The following is an 18,905-nucleotide window of genomic DNA, read 5'->3' as shown; positions in this document are numbered from 1 at the left end:
ATGACATTTTCTTAAGAATCAAAAGTCATTTGTGACATAAAATCGACTTCAGTTTTAAAAGTATTGAAGGATTGAGCCATGGTGGGTCAGTGGAGCAGGTCCAGGACCAGGCGTCCTCATGGAGACCAAAACCTGGGCCTAATGAGGCAGAACCTCATTTCTGTGGAACTGGTTAAGTTAGTGTGTGTGTGTGTGTGAGAGAGAGAGAGAGTGTGTGAGAATTCTAAAATATAAATGATGAAAAAAAGATCAATAATAATGAAAAAGAGGGGGCGGAGACTGACGTCGCGGCTCTGACGCTCTGAGGAGGAGGAGGAGCGTCGGTGCAGCGGCTTCATCAGTAAACAGTCGGTAACGGAGAGAACGAACGGTGACAGTCAGTGATGAAGATGAAGATGAAGGCTCTTCAGCGCGGTAAGAAAAAAACTATGTGATCTTCATCATCTTCATCATCCTCACCATCAGCCGCTGACCGTGCGTGTGTGTGTGAGTGAGTGACAGTTTGATGACGACGATGCAGCAAACAGCGTACATGAGAACACACACACACACACACGCACGCGCGCACACACACACACACACACACACCACGAGTAAATATAGACATCACTGCGTCAGAACCGAGGACTGACGTAAAAATCCGGAAAATCTGACATTCCTTCACTGTCCTTCATCATCATCATCATCTATCTTTATCTTCATCATCATCATCATCACCCACTCTCCCACACCAAACCTCATAGAGAAAATCAGTGATTTTAACATCAGACACACAGGAGTTGTTGATCCACTGCTGCCTCCATCACTAAGTTCAAGCATCTTATTTTGTAAAATTTGGCTTTTAAAATCTTCTATTCAGATTGACCTCAGTGACACAAAGTGACCACACGAGGCAGCAGAGGACGAGCACCTGTGTCCCCACCAGCTAAAATCCCTTATTTTCTCTATGGACTTTGGTCAGAGGTCAGACAGGTCAGAGGTGAACCTTATGTTTACTTGCTGTTGAGTGTACTGTGATGTCACTCTGATGTCACTTATTTTCAGGATCAGCTCCTTCCTCCTGATTGGCTGTTACCAGGGATTGTGACCTCACTGTGTTTTCTCGTGCAGGTCATGTGACTTCTCGTGGAGGATGGTTAGTCAGCCTTCAGCTCAGTTGTGGTGGTCAAGAGGTCTGAGGTGACACAAAGGATCATGGGAGATGGAGGACCACTGCAGACCGAGGGAAACGCCCTCCTCAAAGCTGTCTTCCAGGGAAAGTTGAGACTCGCCCGCCTCCTGCTGGAGGGCGGGGCCTACATCAATGAGGGCAATGAACGTGGAGAGACCCCCATCTCCGCCGCCTGCCTGGCGAGCTATGACGACCCACAGACCCGGCAGAGAATGGTCCGATATCTGCTGGAGAAAGGGGCTGACCCAAACATCCCCGATAAGAGTGGACGGACTGCACTGATGCACGCCTGTGCCGAGCAGGCCGGAAAGGAGGTGGTGACTCTGCTGCTGGAGAACGGAGCCGATCCAAGCCTCAAAGACTACTCTGGCTCCTCCGCCCTCGTTCACGCCATCAACAGGGGGGACCGGGAAACACTGCAGGTCCTGCTGGACGCCTGTAAGGCCAAAGGCAAGGAGGTGATCATCATCACTACTGACACGTCTCCATCGGGAACCAAGATGACCAAGCAGTACCTCAATGCTCCACCCTCTCCAGGTGTTGTGGACAAGCTGTCTCCTGCCTGCATGTCTCCCTCTGAGGTGGAGATTGGCACATCCTCACCAGCAGGGGGCCAGAGTGACGAGGGAATCTTCAGTTTTGCACTCACCTCAGCTTTACCATTACCTTCAGCTCGACCTCCAGGTGAAAAGAGACCACCACCTCGCAAGCTACTGAAGAGGCTGAACTCTGAGCCCTGGGGCCTGGTGGCGCCCTCTGTGCTGAGCGGTGTTCCTCAGGACCGCATTGAAAAAGGTCTAGAGGAGGAGAGTGTTGTCAGCAAGGTGGTCACTGAGATTAATGGCCTCTCCATCACAGAACCAGTCAGACCTCTTCTGTCACGGCGACATAGCATCGAGACCCATGACCCTTGCTCCCCCAAACTCATTGACCGGTCCTGCTCTGAGGACTGTGGTGCCCTTTCTAGCTCCTGGGCTGACAAATTCCAACAGCACCAGATCCTATACCGCAGGAACACAGCCCCGGAGTCCCAGGAGAACTCTGGTGCAGTTGTGGCTCGGGCCCTAGCTTATCCCAAACTGACCCGGATGGAGCACTATGAGTCTGACACCCACCTTTGCCCAGAGTCCATCCCTGGATCTCCGGACTCTGGTCGTGTGTCGGTGGAACGGAGGCGGTATAATGCCTCCCCATTGTCTCTGGTCACCAGCTCTTCCAGGGAGTCCCTGGAGAACATCCCCAACTCTTTGTCCCCTATTGCCATTCGCCGGCGTCCCCCTGGGCTTCTCGAGCGAAGAGGGTCTGGGACTCTTCTGCTGGACCACATCTCCCACACCAGACCAGGCTTTCTGCCACCACTCAACATCAACCCACAGAGACCCATCCCTGACATCCGGGCCAACGGTAGGCCCAGCTCCCCGGTGCATGTTGGACACAAGATGCTGGTCCCAGTGGCGCCGGCATCGCCAAAGCGTAGCCTGGACTTCAAGGTGAAGAAGAAGTTGTTGAGGAGACACTCGATGCAGACGGAACAGATGAAACAGCTCTCCACCTTCCAGGAGATCCTTGCTGAGAAGGTTGTCGAGTCCAATGGAGACTGATGAGCAAGGCATGATGGGTAGCCGGATCAGCACCTGACTGACACATTTAAAACCTCTTCCATATCTATTCGGATGCTTGCACCTTCAGTCTGAGTTTAGTTAAACCAGACATCTTGTGTTTAAATTTCAAAATAGTAAATGGGATAGTTTTTTTTTTTTGACATGTGGTTGTATGAGGTACTGACATATAGCCAGAGCTGACTGGGCTGTGAGCGCCCCCTGCTGCTGGGAATCAGCCTGTACAACATCTTAACAACATGATCACCTCTTTATCTACGAAGGAGTATTAGGGCCAGCCAAAAAAAATAAATAAACAGCCAAAAAAAAAAAAGAGTCAGGCATAAAAATAAATTAATTTAGAAAATATCAAAGTACTATAGTCGATGGCCATGGCTGCCTCTACAGACGCATAGATTAAGCGGTACTTCAGAATTGGCTATGATAATAAGGAAATTCTCTCTCTGTTGGCTCATAAACACGGTGTGGTGATAAATATTAGGACGCTGAAGAGACTGTGTCGGAAACTTGGTTTGTTTCTGGAGGTAGCTGCATTCATACAACATGAAATAGCTGGAACGGGGTAGATGCAGGCGTACTGATGGTTGCACCTGTATGTGATTCAGATTCAAACTGGTGAGCACCAGAAAGTATCTTGTGTGCACCAGAAAGTATTGCATGCCAAACTATAAATACGTCATATCTTGATACACAAACACATTTTTGAATTCTAAATGACTAATTTCACGCCTCAAATGATCTTAAAACTGCGTTTGGGGACATCACGCACGCATGCAATACTTTCTGGTATGCACAAGATACTTTCTTGTATCTTGATATTTTCTGGTGCTCACGAAAAACATTTAATATTTTTTTTTTTTCGCCTGTATTTTTTTTTTCTTGTGACGGATTTTCAAAACATTTTTGGCTCTTTTTTTTCCTTTCCTGCCCTAATACTCCTTCGTATTTATCTCACTGTTAGACAGACTTTTGAAAACCACTCACTCTCGGACACCAAGGTCCACAGAGAACATCAGTGATTTTAACATCACACACACACACACACACACACACACACACACACACACACACACACACACACACACACACACACACACACACACAGGAGTTGTTGATCCACTGCAGCCTCCATCACTAACTTCAAATGTCTTATTTTGTCACTTCAGTGTTTGAAATCCTTTGTTCAGATTGACCTCAGTGACACACTAAGTGACCACACGAGGCAGCAGAGGACCAGCAGCTCCTGTGTCCCTGCAGCTAAAACCACTGATTTTCTCTATGAGGTTTGGTGTGAAAGAGTGAGTGATTTTCAAAGGTCTGTCTAACAGTGAGATAAAGATGTGATCATGTGACATAGATATTGTAGACTTAATCTGACGTAGATTTGTTTTCACTGAGACTGAGTCTCTGTGTCTCAGGCTGGTTCTCAGCAGCAGGGGGCGCTCACAGCACACTCAACTCTCATTATGTGTCAGAACATCATACAAGCACAAAAACAGAACTATCCCTTTAATGTTTTTAACAGATTAAATGTCATTGTAATAAATACTTCCACATGCAGGACTGATAAGGACCAGGACTCGACACAGACCAGATCCAGGTGCAGTTTTCCTGACGCTTCCTTGGACTTGTTGATGTTTACAGACGCAATTTTTGCACCGAGCTCGTTTTGTTCGTTCACTGATGATCAGTCAAATCATTAACTCTGTGTTTATGTTTGAACCCTGTCTCCATGGCAACGCTGAGGTCATCAAACGCTGAGGTCATCAAACGCTGAGGTAATCCGTGGCAAACGCCAAGGTCACACTGAGGTCATCCTTTGAGCCGTTTATTCCAAAGAAGTTGAGCGATGATGTGAAATTGTGAATACACTAAAGATCTTGAATGCAGGGGAAGCCTTCATCTCCGAGTCCAGATCCAGATTTTTCCACGACTGAAATGGTCCACATCAGTCCAGTACTCTGACATCATCAAAATTAAAAAAATGAACCTGTGATGACATTACTTCCTGTAATGATGTCATCATTATTAACCTCTTGTTACCAGGATACTTTTTGTCTGACAAAGCAAATGCTATGTCGTCTGTTTCATACTGGATCCTGGATCTAATCTGAACCTGATTCACAAAAATGAACCTGAGCGGCACCAGGGCGCCCCTCTGAGGGACTTCACAGGAACTGCAGACTGAAGATGTTCAAACAGTTAAATCAATGTGTGTTTATCCAGATAAATCTGGACTGGTCTTTTTGTTCTGGTCATGATCAGACTGGGTTTAAAGTGATTTAGACTGGTTTAAACGGGGTTACATTGGTACTGAAAAAAGTTTCAGACTGGCCTGTACTGATTTATCAGGGTTCAGACTGCTTTAGACTGGTTTTAAGTGATTCAGACTGGTTTAAAGTGATTCTGACTGGTTTTAAAGTAATTCAGACTGGTTTAAAGTGATTCAGACAGGTTTTAAAGTGATTCAGACGGGTTTCAAAGTGATTCTGACTGGTTTTAAAGTAATTCAGAATGGTTTTAAAGGGATTCGGACTGGTTTAAAGTGATTCAGACAGGTTTTAAAGTGATTCTGACTGGTTTAAAGTGATTCATACTGTTTTTTTTAAAGTGATTCAGACTGGTTTAAAGTGATTCAGACTGGTTTTAAAGTAATTCAGAATGGTTTTAAAGAGATTCGGACTGTTTCTAAAGTGATTCAGACTGTTTTTTAGTGGTTCAGACTGGTTTAAAGGTGTTTACACTGGTTCAGAGTGGTTCGAACCTGTTGAAATCGGACGTGTCTGCTGTTGCTGGTAGATACTTGAAGTTTAAACTAAACTAAAACAGAGTATTTTTGTAAATGATCGTCAGTTGATAAAATGTCTGTTTATTTTTCTTCTTTCATTTCTTACTCATTGTAACTGTGAATAAACGACTTTCATCTTTAACAACCATAACACTTTAATATTCACTGGAGGTCAAAGGTCACGTCAAGAACACCTGCCCCTCCTTCAGGTTGCTCTCATATACCTGGAGGAGGGGCAGGTTTACACAGTAAATCACAGTATTATGTTTGTTGTTACCAAGGCGACTGTCATCCATCAGCTGCTTCATGTTTTAAGCCCCCCCCCCGCCCGCTCATAAACCCCTTATTATCCAAATCAAACACATTCAGGACCAGTTTTCATGTGTGGACCAGTACAGAACCAGGTCCAGATTTCAGATGTGGAACAGTACAGAACCAGGTCCAGTTTTCATGTGTGGACCAGTACAGAACCAGGTCGTTTTCATGTGTGGACCAGTATAGAACCAGGTCCTGCTTGATCCTGTGAATGTTTTGATGGGGGGGCGGGGCTTATCTGAACAGAGTGATGTAATTAAGATGACCACACGATGGCACTGATGTTAGTGTGAAAACAAACAAGTTAAATAAATCAATAAAATCTAACTTTAAGATGAAACTATTTATTTATTGATTACAAATGTGAGCGATAATATTTACAGTATTCAGCTGTTATTGATCTTCAGTGACTGGAGGACAAAGACGTCTCACTCCATTCACAGATGATAGGACAAAAAAGATGCATGTAGCAAGATCCACACAGATAAACAACAGGTTCCAGAGTGACAGGTCACAACAAAGATAGGAGTGTGAAGAAGATGCTTCACTAATAAATGGAGATAATCATACATTCAAGTTGATTGATTATAAACACAGATAGGAGTGTTAAGAATGTGTTACCCTGTATTATATGACAGTGTAGTGGTATGTAACAGAGATAAAAGAGTTAAGAAAGATGTGTCACTCATATCATTTCTTGAAGAACTTTTTGTTGAGCAGGAAAATGAGCAGGTTAACGTTGATTTTTGCTTTATCGAACATTTTCATCACAGCGACGCCTTCATACTGAAGCTGCAGCAGCTCCTGAAACACACACACACACGTTATGAACATACACGTTATGAACATACACGTTATGAACACACATTCACACGTTATGAACACACACACACACACACACCTGGTACTGCAGCAGGAACTCTTCCATGTCGACGCCCAGGAAACGAGTCTTAACTCTGAAACTTCCGTTTTCAGGACCAGGGATGATGTCAAACACCACGTTCTTAAACCTGCAGTGATGATGATGTCACAGTGTGTAATGATGACGTCACAGGTGATGATGTCACAGTATGTGATGATGACGTCAGTGTGTGATGATGTTAGTGTGTGATCATGATGTCACAGTGTGTGATCATGATGTCACAGTGCGTGATGATGATGTTAGTGTGTGATGATGATGTCAGTGTGTGATGATGACATCACAGTATGTGATGATGATGAAGTCAGTGTGTGATGATGACGTCACAATGTGTGACGATGATGAAGTCACTCACTGGGTAGACGGCAGGTCCTGGATCTCTAACAGAACTCCCTTCTCATGCAGCCTGGTGGCACTGTAGCTCAGAGTTGGAAGCTTCTTTCTTCCTTTGTTCTCTGCAGTCTTCTTATTGGTGGATTTACTGTAAGACAGTGAGTCAGCATGTGTGTGTGTGTGTGAGATCACAGGTGTACTGAATGAGGGGGAGGGGCCATGTGTACCTGCTGGCAGTCAGGTTGTCCAGACAGGAAGTGATGTAATGTCTGTAGTAGTCCACCTGTTCACTGTGGAAGCTGCTCTTCATCTGCAGACTGTTCAGGGTGTGACCAAGCTTCACAAGCTCCGCCCCTCGCCGCTGACGACGCACACGCTGCTGACGGATGTCCTGGTGGTGACACGTCACATGACCAAGTCGCCATGGCAACAGTGGACACGGATCTACTAATGAGTAGATCTATGTGAAGTGTGTGTGTGTGTGTGTGTCTTACCTTGGCAACCATCTGCAGGATCTGGTTCTGGCTCTGGTCTCGTCTCAGAACTCCGAGTCCTTCCAGACGATGAAGGTTCCTCACGATCTTCCTCTTCTTCTCCTCCAGACTCAGGTTGCCGTTGGCGACCAGTGACTGGTTCCTCTTCAACTTGTCAGGAGTTCGAGCTTCCTGCCGAGCTCGCCGCTGAACCAGCCAATCATGACGCACTTCCTGTTTGCACAGAGGAGTTAGCAGCTGAGTCTCAGTTTACACGAGTACAGAGAAGTCTCCTGTTGATGTCACAAAGTTTTACCTGGTCATGTGATGGAGTCGTTCTCAGGATGTCACTCAAAGAATCACCTGGTTGAGTTCTGATGACATCGACGATCAGCTGTTTCACACTGAAGACAAAACAAATGAAGCCAACAGGCTTATCACAGGGTGCTGAGGCTAACAGGCTAATCTCAGGGTACTGAAGCTAACAGACTCATCTCAGGGTACTGAAGCTAACAGGCAAAACTCAGGGGCTGAAGCTAACAGGCTAATCTCAGGGTGCTGAGGCTAACAGGCTAATCTCAGAGGCTAACAGGCTAATCTCAGTGTGTTGAGGCTAACCTCAGGGGCTGAAGCTAACATGTACCTGAGCAACAGTCCCCGTGCATCTGGTTTGTCCACAGAATCATTGAAGATATCAAATTTATTGGTGAGAGTCAGAGACACTTCGTGGGACAGAACGGACTCTGAACCTGGATCTGATGATGACGACGACGAAGACTCTCCTGAGAACAAGAAGTTCAACTTTTATTTCCTGCTTCTTCTGATTGAAATATTGATCGATCAGAATAAAAAGTGCAGTACCAATGACTTCCTGCAGGGAGGGAACTGATCTGAGGTCCTGCAGAAGCAGCCTGAGCGGATCGGAGGACGATGGACACAAGACATCCTGGTGCTCTAGTAACAGCTGAAAACACACACACACACCTTTTTGGAGCTTTTCGATAAAGGTCCAGGTCCAGGTCCAGACTGAGTCCAGTTCTTACCTTGTGCGTATTGATGAGCTCTCCGACAGAGAGGTAAATGACGGGTCTGGTAAGGGCGAGCAGCTCCGAGAACTCGTCCATACTGAACCGTTCTTCAGGCTCTGGGACGTCACACACACACACCAGGAACTTCCTGTTAGAAACAAGGAACAACAGCTATGACACAAACACCGCCCCCTGCTGGACCGGAGGAACCCGTCAGCCCATCCAGGTCATTATTGACAAAGCCTCGAGCCCCTGATCAGTGGTTGATCGTGTGTTCGTGGTTACCGTGGTTACTGACCTGAACCTGCCGTGTGTCTGACTGATGTAATCGTTGAGCGCTCTGATGTGGCGTCCGTCTCCATGGAAGTGCTTGTTGGCGGCGGCGTGCTGCAGCATGCGTGCAATGGTTCCCAAGATGTGGCGCTGCTCCGGCTGGAGGGCGGAGCCAGCGGAGCGCTCCACCACATCAAAGCCATCTGGAGCCACGACGGCCGGGTTCATGTAGCGATAGTAGACCAGGTTCCCTACAATCTGTCCCCAAAGACATTATCAATCAATCACCAACAATCTGTCCCCAAAGACATCATCAATCAACCACCCATCAATATACATCTGTCATGACCTCTGACCTTGTAGAGGTCGTCTTCGCTGGCATCCGGGAACTTTGTCCTCAGAGCGTCTCTGAGGACCTTTGCTGTGTAACGAAGACCGTACCTGTGAGGACACACAGACAGACACAGGTGAGGACACAGACAGACAGACAGACACACACACAGGTGAGGACAGACAGACACAGGGACTTACGGCAGTTTGCTCAGGTTACAGCTGATGGCTTTGAAGACTCGCTCCGTCAGGTTCTTCAGGTTGATGACAGCGATGTCCACACGTCTCTGAACCTCAGGGTGAGACAGAGCACCCTCCGCTGACACATCATAGGGCAGACAGCTGAGAGACGGAGAGAGACAGGTGAGTCAATCAGAAAGAGAGGTGAAGGACAAACAGACAGACTGGTGAGCAGCACTTAGAACCTCTTGAGTCCAGTCTGGCTCTCGCTCTGGTTGATCCAGGTCTTGTAAACCTCCACTGGGTCTGTCTTGATGCTCAGAGTCCGGTCCTGGAGGACGTCCTGCAGTGCTGGACCCAGAACGTCACGCAGGACACCGTCTCCCCCGGCATGGCGGTAAAAGTTGACCAGCATCTTAATGACGATGGGGTTTCCTGTGACCACGTCCTGAGGCTGCTCCACCTTCAAACTGATCAATAATCAATCATTAGTATAAAGGATCAGCTGCTATGTGTGTGTGTGTGGTTACCATAGTTACCGTATCTCGTAGCGCAGGGCGGCGGTGAAGAGCTGCAGCAGCAGGAATGCCTCTCTTCTGTCTGAGCCGTAGTTAAACAAACTCAACACCAACGTCTCCATAAAGGATGCGGAGCCAGACGGAGGGAGGAGGAAGAGCAGCTGAGCCAGGTAGAGAGGCTGAGTCTGAGGGGGAGGAGACACAGCTACATTTACAATCATTCAGCATGTGTGTGTGGGTGTGTCTCACCTGCAGCAGGTATGTGTGTGTGTGTCTCACCTGCAGCAGGTAGAACAGGTGTTGATATCCGTCCAGTCTGTCTCTCCTGTCTCGACTCAGAGCCTTCAGTCCTTTACTCTTCTCCACATCCATCATGTCCTTCAGCTGCTCCTTGTTCTTCTTTGTCAATTTCTTACAGTGACAAACCACTTCCTGTTTGAAGACATACTGTCATGTGACGCCATGTTGTGCTAATGCTAATTAGCTTAGAGACACAGAGACAGATGTTAGTTTAGCATTAGCTCAGAGACAGCCAGTAAGTTCTTGTATTGTACCACTTTGTACCACAAACTTAGCACACGGCTTTACCTGTGACGCCTGTAAAGAAATATTTAGCAGTCCATGTCTTGTTGAAAACGCACCATTCGGGATTAACTTAACGTGAGCCGACATTTTTAGGGGGCCAGGGGTCACTGGCTAGCGTCACCAAATACTTGTTTATCTGTGTTTATGACTGAAATACCGCGGGCCGGACAGGGATGCCCAGGTCTGACATAGACGATCTGCACAGCTGCTGTGTTCCATCGACACCATGAATTAATTGTTGAAAAAAACATTGCTGCGAGTGGATTTTTGATAATTAGCAGATTACAGCTCATGTGTGCATCTCTATCACCTGTTTTACTCTCACTGCTGTTTGATTTTGAACTAGTACAGTGTAGTACCTGCGGGCCCAGGTCATGATTTTCAGGCCCTCTACCACAGCTGCTTTCTTCTCTGTCAGTGTATGATCCTCCTGTAGGTGGCGTCTCACCTGCAGCAGGTGTGTGTGTGTCTCACCTGCAGCGTGGCTCGGTTGCGGACCAGCAGGCCGATCTTCAGGTCCATCAGGTCCAGGTCTGTCTCCAGCTGTCGGTTGAAGCGAATGCTCCTCACCACTTCCTCCCTCAGCCGCAGAATCTCCGCCTCTTCTCTGATGTCACCGTCACCCAGGTCAAGCAAGTGGACAAACTTCCTGACCACAGACAGGGGGGGTGTGTCCGAGTGCACTGTAACAGAAAGGGGAGGAGCCAACAGAGTGAATAAGAGAAAGAGGACGATGTGAGCAGTGAGAGGATGTGAGCTCACCCAGCATCCTGTACTGTTCCCTGGCTCTGCTGGCTCTGAAGAAGGCCTGGATCTTTATGATGGCGCCCACCTGTGGACACACGCAGTTACTACACAGACACCCGGGTGGTGACGTGCGATGATGTCACGTGTAAAGACGCGATAAGACTCACGTTGTGTTTGAAGAAGCTCAGACGAGCTCGATATTTTCTCCTGACCAACCACATCTTCACCATCGACTGGATCTGAGCAAACACACACGTTTGTGTATCTGCGCGCACACACAAATATACACATATCATCAAGAACCAATGAATGTGTTTCTTGCCTTACCTTGACGACTGCTCTCCAATTCATGTAAAGAAACTGCAGCCGCTGTCTGTATGCCCTCTGCTGGACAAACCTCCTCCAATGAGACTGAGAACAGAGACAAGGACATGTGACAAAGTGACTCCATCCATCTGTCTGTCTCCAGCCATCAGCTCCACCTGCTGGTTTGTGCTCACCTGGTGATGTCACAGGTGCACAATCACCTACCTGGACGACGGCGCCACAGGTGCGCACTCACCTGGACGACGGCGCCACAGGTGCGCAATCACCTTGACGACGGCGCCACAGGTGCGTACTCACCTGGATGATGACGACAGCAGGTGTGTTGCTGATCAGGTGACGTCGTCGAGCTCTCAGCTTCTGTCTGATCAGGAACCCTCGACACACTGCCTGTAGACCGATGACGAGAGACTCACTGTTCCTCCAGAGGGCGCTGCGATTTTGCGACCTCCACACACCGCTGACCACTTCCTGTAGGTGGAGGGAACTGCTAAGTCTTCTGGTCTGTCCCAAAGTCATGTCTCTCAGGTACATTTGTCCCTCATGTCTTTCTCACCTGTATGTCCTCTCTGTCCATGAAGACACTGTTATGAATGAAGTCTTCTGGTTTGTCCCATTTTCCCTCCAGTTTGTTCAGGTGGAAGTAAAACCAGGAGTTGTCCTCCAGCCGGACTCCAACCCATGGACTCCTGTTGTCTCCTGAGGACAAAAACATGATCAGTCTGTGGTGGTCTTTATCAGTCTGTGGTGGTCTGTGATGAGGATGTTACCTCTGCGTCTCCTCTGTGTGACCTCACTGCTCAGCTCCCTCTGATAATGCTCAGCACAGTTGGACATGAGTGTCTGTAGCTGCAGTTCAGGTAAAGACAGAACACGCAGAGTCTGGTTTGCTCTGTTCTCCTTCACGGCCTGGTTCACTGCTGCCACCGCCAGGCACACTGAGGTATGACAGAACAGTCAGTGCATGAATACACACAGACAGAGCATCACAGGAAGATGATGACTTCACTCACACTTCAGTGCTCTCTGACTCTGCTGATTGGCTCTCCTCACTTCCTCCTGGATATCAGCCAACCACAGGTCAGCTCCGGACTCTCTGCTCAGCTGATTGGACAGGAGGAGGTCACATGACTTCAGGTAGACACAACAACGAAGCTGACTGACGTGTGTGTGTGTGTGGACTCACCTGAGCTCTGTTCAGCAGCATCAGGTAACGACTGATGTTAGCAGGCACTAGCTCCTTCAGACCACAAGGGGGCAGCAGCAGAGCAGACATCAGCTGCTCACAGTCTCCACTGAACACAGCTTCGTTAATGAGCCGCACGACCTGGAGCTCTTAGAGGTCAAAGGTCAAAGAGAGACAGGTTAGCAACAGCCATCAATGTATTATAACTGGATAGAGCTCCGCCCATTTGGCTCTGTTCATTCCTATGGAGTTGCTCACCCAGCGCATATGCCAAAAAAAGGTTTCTGACTTCCGCATTTATTTTTGCCCACAGAGCATGTGCAGTAGTGTTACCGACGGCACGTTTGCTTCGGTCTTTAAACCATGGATTTGTAAATGTCAAAACCAACGATAGTGAATACAGTAAATTGAAAAGTATAATGACGTCATTACAGGTTAAAATGATCAATTTAATGGTTCATTTAATTGACCGTGAATATTAGTTTATATGTGTTGTTACAGGAATTACTGTATGTTGTTTTCTTCCATTCACTGATATACTGTATGCTAATAACTGTCACAGAACTCAAGGATTTTATAAATTATTGTCCAAGAAAACATTAAGTACTTTTATTAAAAAAAAATTGAAAATAAATGCGAATGAGCGACGAATAGACAACTAAAACCTGTTTTGTTGTAATATTTTATAAAATGTAAAAAAAAAAAAACATCATTGCCTTCATTTATTCATAGTTCTCATAAAGTTTTCACGTTGTACGGTTCCCCAACAGTAGCGATGTTCCCGAGACGCCACATCACCGCGCTTTGCTGTGCTCGTACACAGCTGTGACGTCACTCTGGGAAATAAGATTTTTGTGGGCTTTTTATGGCCTTTAGGAAGGTTTTACAAATGTGAAACAACTCCATGAATTAAAAACATAGATTTAGAGAGCTATACATGCCTGTGTCCATGTCTCCTGTGGACACTTTTACACACGTCACTTTTACTATTGTGGTCAGTGGGAAAATTGCTTCAGTATTTTTTTTTTGCAGTACCAAGAGTGGCCACCATGACAAGGGGCGGATACATACAGTTCTTATAATACATCCATGGCAACAGCATGATGGCGTCAGTGATGGTGTCAGTGAGGGTGTCAGTGAGGGTGTCAGTGAGGGCGTCAGTGAGGGCGTCAGTGTAGATGTCAGTGTAGATGTCAGTGTAGATGTCAGTGATGGCATCAGTGAGGGCGTCAGTGATGATGTCATGTCCTCACCCTGATCTTCCTCCTGCACTGAACTGTTGACAGCATTGATTCCTTCCTGCAGCTGATTCCAGGTGAGTAGTTCTGAACTCACCTGCTGCTTCACACCAGACAGACACTGGAAGTACCTGAACACACCACCAGGGGAAAGACAGACAGGTATAAACAGACAGACAGACATTGGAAGTACCTGAACACACCACCAGGGGTAAACTGTCTTACCTGTTCATGTGGGTGTGGTCCACTTCAGAAAGTCCTGCAGATGGACTGACCAATGAGGAGCTGAACTGCTGCAGGCTTCCTGCCTCCAAAGCCTGATTGATGAGAGCAACAGCTGACAGCATCTCCACGGCAACAAAGAGCTCCTCCTGCTGCAGATCCCCCTGGTGGAGACAAGAGGAAACTCACATTAAAGCTGTGACATGGTTTTACACCAAGGAATATTCAAATGTGAGTGTGTGTGTGTCACCTGTCTCTGCAACAGCCTCAGTTCTCTGTGATAAAGTGCAGCAGCAAAAGGAAACACTGGCGGCAGCTGGAGGTCAGAGGTCATTAGACAGCTCAGTGTGTGTCGGGGGTCATTTCCCCGCAGAGCATCGTTCACACGCTGCACAGCTGCCTGCACTGAGACACACACAGATAATGTTGACACTGTGCCATGGGATGGAACTCGCTGTCGCTATGGCAATGTACCTGTATATTTAAATATGTGATCGTGTAAATGTCGTGTGATCGTGTAAATGTCGTGTGATCGTGTAAATGTCGCGTGATCGTGTAAATGTCGTGTGATCGTGAATATGTCATGTGATCGTGTGGACCTACTGTTGAGGGCTCTCTGAGCCTCCTCGTTGGCAGCACTCACTCCTTCCTGCAGCTCGTCAGGGTCCAGAGGATCAACACAGCCCTCGTCCTGAGGTCACAGGTCACAGGGGGAGGAGTCAGACAGGCAGAAACAGCCACTGTGTGTGTGTGTGTGTGTGTGTGTGTGTGTGTACCTGTGCTTTCTGCTGTCGGTCAGCTGACAGCTGTTCCAGGTACCAGGGACCATTGACACTACAGAGGCCCCTGAGGGCCAAACATGGTAACTGCAGTGTATAGAGAAGAGAGAGCTCGTCTGCAGAGTCCAGAGCTTCATCCACCTGCTCCACCGCTGAGCGAACTGATCAATAACATCAATAATAATCAATGACTCTGGTGTGGGAGAGTGAGTGCTTTACAAAAGTCTGTATCACAGTGAGATAAAGACAAAGACGGAGACTTAAACTGACCTCGAGTCTTTTGTTTAAGTGGATTCAATCTGCATTTGTTTTCATTGAGTGTTCCCCAGCAGGGGGCGCTCACCGCACTCACACACACTCAGATAATCAATACAGATATTGATTTTTTTCTTCTCACCATTAACAATGTTGATGTTTTCCTGAATCTCTGTCCGAGTCAGAAACTCTTCATAGATGTCCTCTGATCCTACACACTGCAGACAGACAGACAATTAGAGTTATTTAAAGACAGTTACGGTTAGTTAAAGACAATCAGTGTTAGTTAAAGACAATCAGTGTTATTTAAAGACAATCAGTGTTAGTTAAAGACAGAGTTAGAGTAGGTTTAGGGTAACCCTACTCTAACTTGGATTCATTTGACAGTCAGTGAGCATGTGTTTTGAGGCAGCAACCTGATTGGTGAGTTCAGTCTCACCCTGCGTGCGGCGCCGTCAGCCTTCTTTCTCTTGGACTGGCGCAGCATCTCCTGATAGATGCTCACTAGCGCCTCCTGCAGGTGGCTCAACATGGCATTAGGATTCCTGAGAGCAGCCGCCGTCACACCCACGTCTCCTCTGTCCACCGCTTCGTTGATGGCGATGACTGCAGCGTGGACTGATGGGAAAAAAGAGAGGGGAGGGTCCAGTGTGACACGGAGCTCATTGGTTCACAGCCAATCAGAGAGCTTCTCTAATTACCTGCAGCCTCGTCCACTGACAGCTCATTGGCCAGGATTCCTCCAATCTTACTGAAAGAAGGCATCTGGATCCCATACTGATCCAGCTCACGCTTCATGTTGTTGATCTCCTCCTCTGCACAGACATCATCATCATCATCACTGTGACATCATCACTGTGGCAGCATCATCATCATCATCATCATCATCATCATCTACCTGTAAACTTGACTTTTCCATAGAGGTCGTGGATCTGAGGAGCCACACCCAGTCTGTACAAGTACAGACTACGCGCACACACACACACACACACACACACACACACACAGGTAAACAAGTAACCAAACTGGTAATCAGGTAAACAATCAAGTCAAGAATCAGGTAAACAGACCTGAGAGCATGGATGCAGTAGACAGCACGGGGCATGTTCTTCTTGTCGTACACATCTGTTGTTTCAGGATGAAAGATCTAAAAAAAAAACCAGGTTAACCAGATTAAACCAGGATAATCAGTAATCGAGACTTCATCAGATCACTCACTGACCGCTGGTAACCCCAACGCTGACATAGCATTTCTCCAGTGATTGATGTTGTCAGTGTGACGGAACTGAAGACCCAGAGCCTAGCAGATCAATACACATGATTATTGATTACAGATTATCACTGATAATTAGTGACGATTATTAATAGTTTAGATTATTATAGTTAAGATTATTGATGATAACACATGACTATTGATTACTGACAATTACAGATTATCAGTGATGATAACATATGATTATTGATTACTGATGATAACACATGATTGTTGATGAAGAAAATTGTTGATTATTGATGATAACACATGATTGTTGATGAAGAAAATTGTTGATTATTGATGATAACACATAATTACACGGATGACCACTGAGTGACCTGGTATCGTTGCTGCTCATGGTCATAGATTTTTTTCAGAGGAACGACATCAGCAGCAAATCGATGACCCAGTTTGGCCAGAATGACTCCATTCCTCAGAGCTTCCTCCAGCTCAGTAGGAGCAGGAAGCTCCTCCCCTAGACACGCCTCCATCCACCTGAGCAGAAAAACACACACACACACACACAGACAGACAGACACATATATATATATATACATACACACACACACACACACACATATACATATATACACACATACATATATACACATATAAATAAATATATATGTATATATAAAAATATATACACACGTATAACATATAATATATAAGAGTGTTGGCACTATTACAGAAAAGGAACGTGCTTCCAGAGACGCAGTATTTTAATTGAAGAAAACAACAGATTTTAATTGTCAACTTTGTCAATTATGTCATGGTGATGACATCACACTCACCTCTTGGCCTCCTCCAGTCTGCAGAGATACTGATAGGCAACATTCTGGATCCTCTGCTCATCCATCTGCTCTGCTGTCAGACGCTCATCTACGTCAACATGGAAACAATAGAAACAAGTTAACCAGTGAGTTGACGTGTAAATAGATGAGTCGCTGTACTTATAAACAAGTTAACCAGTGAGTTAACATGTAAATAGACGATTCACTGTGTTTAAACAAGTTAACCAGTGAGGTAACGTGTAAATAGATGAATCACTGTACTTATAAACAAGTTAACCAGCATGTACACATGTAAATAGATGAGTCGCTGTACTTATAAACAGGTTAACCAGTGAGTTAACGTGTAAATAGACGAGTCACTGCACTTATAAACAAGTTAACCAGCATGTTAATGTGTAAATAGATGAGTAACTGTACTTATAAATAAGTTAACCAGTGAGTTAACGTGTAAATAGATGAGTCTCTGTACTAATAAACAAGTTTACCAGTGAGTTAACATGTAAATAGATGAGTCACTGTGCTTTTAAAGAAGTTAACCAGTGAGTTAAATTGTAAATAGAAGAGTAACTATACAGTGAGTTAACATGTAAATAGACAATTCACTGTGTGTTTAAACAAGTTAACCAGTGAGTTAACGTGTAAATAGATGAATCACTGTACTTATAAACAAGTTAATCAGCATGTTAACGTGTAAATAGATGAGTAACTGTACTTATAAACAAGTTAACCAGTGAGTTAACGTGTAAATAGATGAGTCTCTGTACTAATAAACAAGTTTACCAGTGAGTTAACATGTAAATAGATGACTCACTGTGCTTTTAAAGAAGTTAACCAGTGAGTTAACGTGTAAATAGATGAGTCGCTGTACTTATAAACAAGTTAACCAGTGAGTTAGCATGTAAATAGATGAGTCACTGTACTAACAAGTTAACCAGTGAGTTAACATGTAAATAGACGATTCACTGTGCGTTTAAACAAGTTAACTAATGAGTTAACATGTAAATAGACGAGCCACTGTGCTTATAAACAAGTTAACCAGTGAGTTAACGTGTACATAGACGAGTTACTGTGCGTTTAAACAAGTTAACCAGTGGGTTAGTAACGTGTGACTAAAGATGAGATAATCCGTCATTAGTCTCGGTAAATGTCAAAGTGTTTCGGTTTGTCACTCACAGCGGTTCTCTGCAGCGGCTCTGTCCACCATCCTGTCCGCAGTCTTGTCAACTGTCCTGTCCACTGTCTTCTCTTCGTTATAAACTTTTGTCGTCACTTATTTCAGGTGAAACACGGAGAATAAAACACAAACAAGGTCAACACAACCCGTACTCTGTTTCCGGTCTGAGGTTTGAAAGTTCCCGCCGCTCTCTGATTGTCTTCTTCTTATTTTTTGAGGTTTTATGGCGGTTGGCAAACAACGATTTGGTGCATTACCGCCACCAACTGGTGGGGAGTGTGGATCGAAATGTTGATCTAACTGACCTATTTCTTAAAAAATAAAAATAATTATACATAATTATATATATAATTATTTACAATTTTATATATATATATATATATATATATATATATATAT

The 18,905-nt window shown here is 45.7% G+C and overlaps 2 protein-coding genes across 2 annotated transcripts; one reads left to right on the top strand and one right to left on the bottom strand.

Moving 5' to 3' along the window:
* Positions 1-353: 353 nt before the first annotated feature.
* On the top strand, positions 354-2,933 carry LOC122774354 (ankyrin repeat domain-containing protein 34A). The gene is made up of 2 exons (XM_044033511.1): positions 354-414; positions 1,111-2,933. The coding sequence occupies exon 2, from the start codon at positions 1,195-1,197 to the stop codon at positions 2,770-2,772; it is 1,578 nt and encodes a 525-aa protein (XP_043889446.1). The 5' UTR covers positions 354-414; positions 1,111-1,194; the 3' UTR covers positions 2,773-2,933.
* Positions 2,934-6,229: 3,296 nt separating this feature from the next.
* iqgap3 (IQ motif containing GTPase activating protein 3) lies at positions 6,230-18,719 on the bottom strand. Its single transcript, XM_044034347.1, has 38 exons — positions 18,506-18,719; positions 17,333-17,420; positions 16,877-17,033; positions 16,506-16,583; positions 16,354-16,430; positions 16,182-16,249; positions 15,985-16,098; positions 15,723-15,901; positions 15,426-15,501; positions 15,026-15,189; positions 14,853-14,940; positions 14,500-14,654; positions 14,253-14,413; positions 14,043-14,158; positions 12,790-12,938; positions 12,617-12,707; positions 12,374-12,541; positions 12,160-12,302; positions 11,904-12,074; positions 11,607-11,690; positions 11,447-11,518; positions 11,295-11,364; positions 11,007-11,215; positions 10,227-10,379; positions 9,969-10,132; positions 9,675-9,899; positions 9,451-9,591; positions 9,276-9,360; positions 8,945-9,177; positions 8,662-8,794; positions 8,480-8,582; positions 8,262-8,400; positions 7,935-8,022; positions 7,640-7,852; positions 7,373-7,536; positions 7,168-7,293; positions 6,795-6,903; positions 6,230-6,697 (listed from the first exon to the last, which is right to left on the bottom strand). The coding sequence occupies exons 1-38, from the start codon at positions 18,534-18,536 to the stop codon at positions 6,584-6,586; spliced, it is 4,899 nt and encodes a 1,632-aa protein (XP_043890282.1). The 5' UTR covers positions 18,537-18,719; the 3' UTR covers positions 6,230-6,583.
* Positions 18,720-18,905: the final 186 nt, after the last annotated feature.

This window comes from Solea senegalensis, linkage group LG9 (assembly GCF_019176455.1).
Source record: "Solea senegalensis isolate Sse05_10M linkage group LG9, IFAPA_SoseM_1, whole genome shotgun sequence".
Lineage (NCBI taxonomy): Eukaryota > Metazoa > Chordata > Actinopteri > Pleuronectiformes > Soleidae > Solea > Solea senegalensis.
Note: the sequence above shows the minus strand (reverse complement) of the source record. Positions and strands in the feature narration are given on the sequence as shown.

Coding starts and splice junctions, on each gene's coding strand:
- LOC122774354 (XM_044033511.1), top strand. CDS start 1,195: ATGGGAGATGGAGGACCACTGCAGACCGAGGGAAACGCCCTCCTCAAA.
- iqgap3 (XM_044034347.1), bottom strand. CDS start 18,536: ATGGTGGACAGAGCCGCTGCAGAGAACCGCT. Junction 8,583..8,661: donor AGCTCATCAATACGCACAAG/GTAAGAACTGGA, acceptor GTGTGTTTTCAG/CTGTTACTAGAGCACCAGGA. Junction 8,401..8,479: donor CTCCCTGCAGGAAGTCATTG/GTACTGCACTTT, acceptor TCTTGTTCTCAG/GAGAGTCTTCGTCGTCGTCA.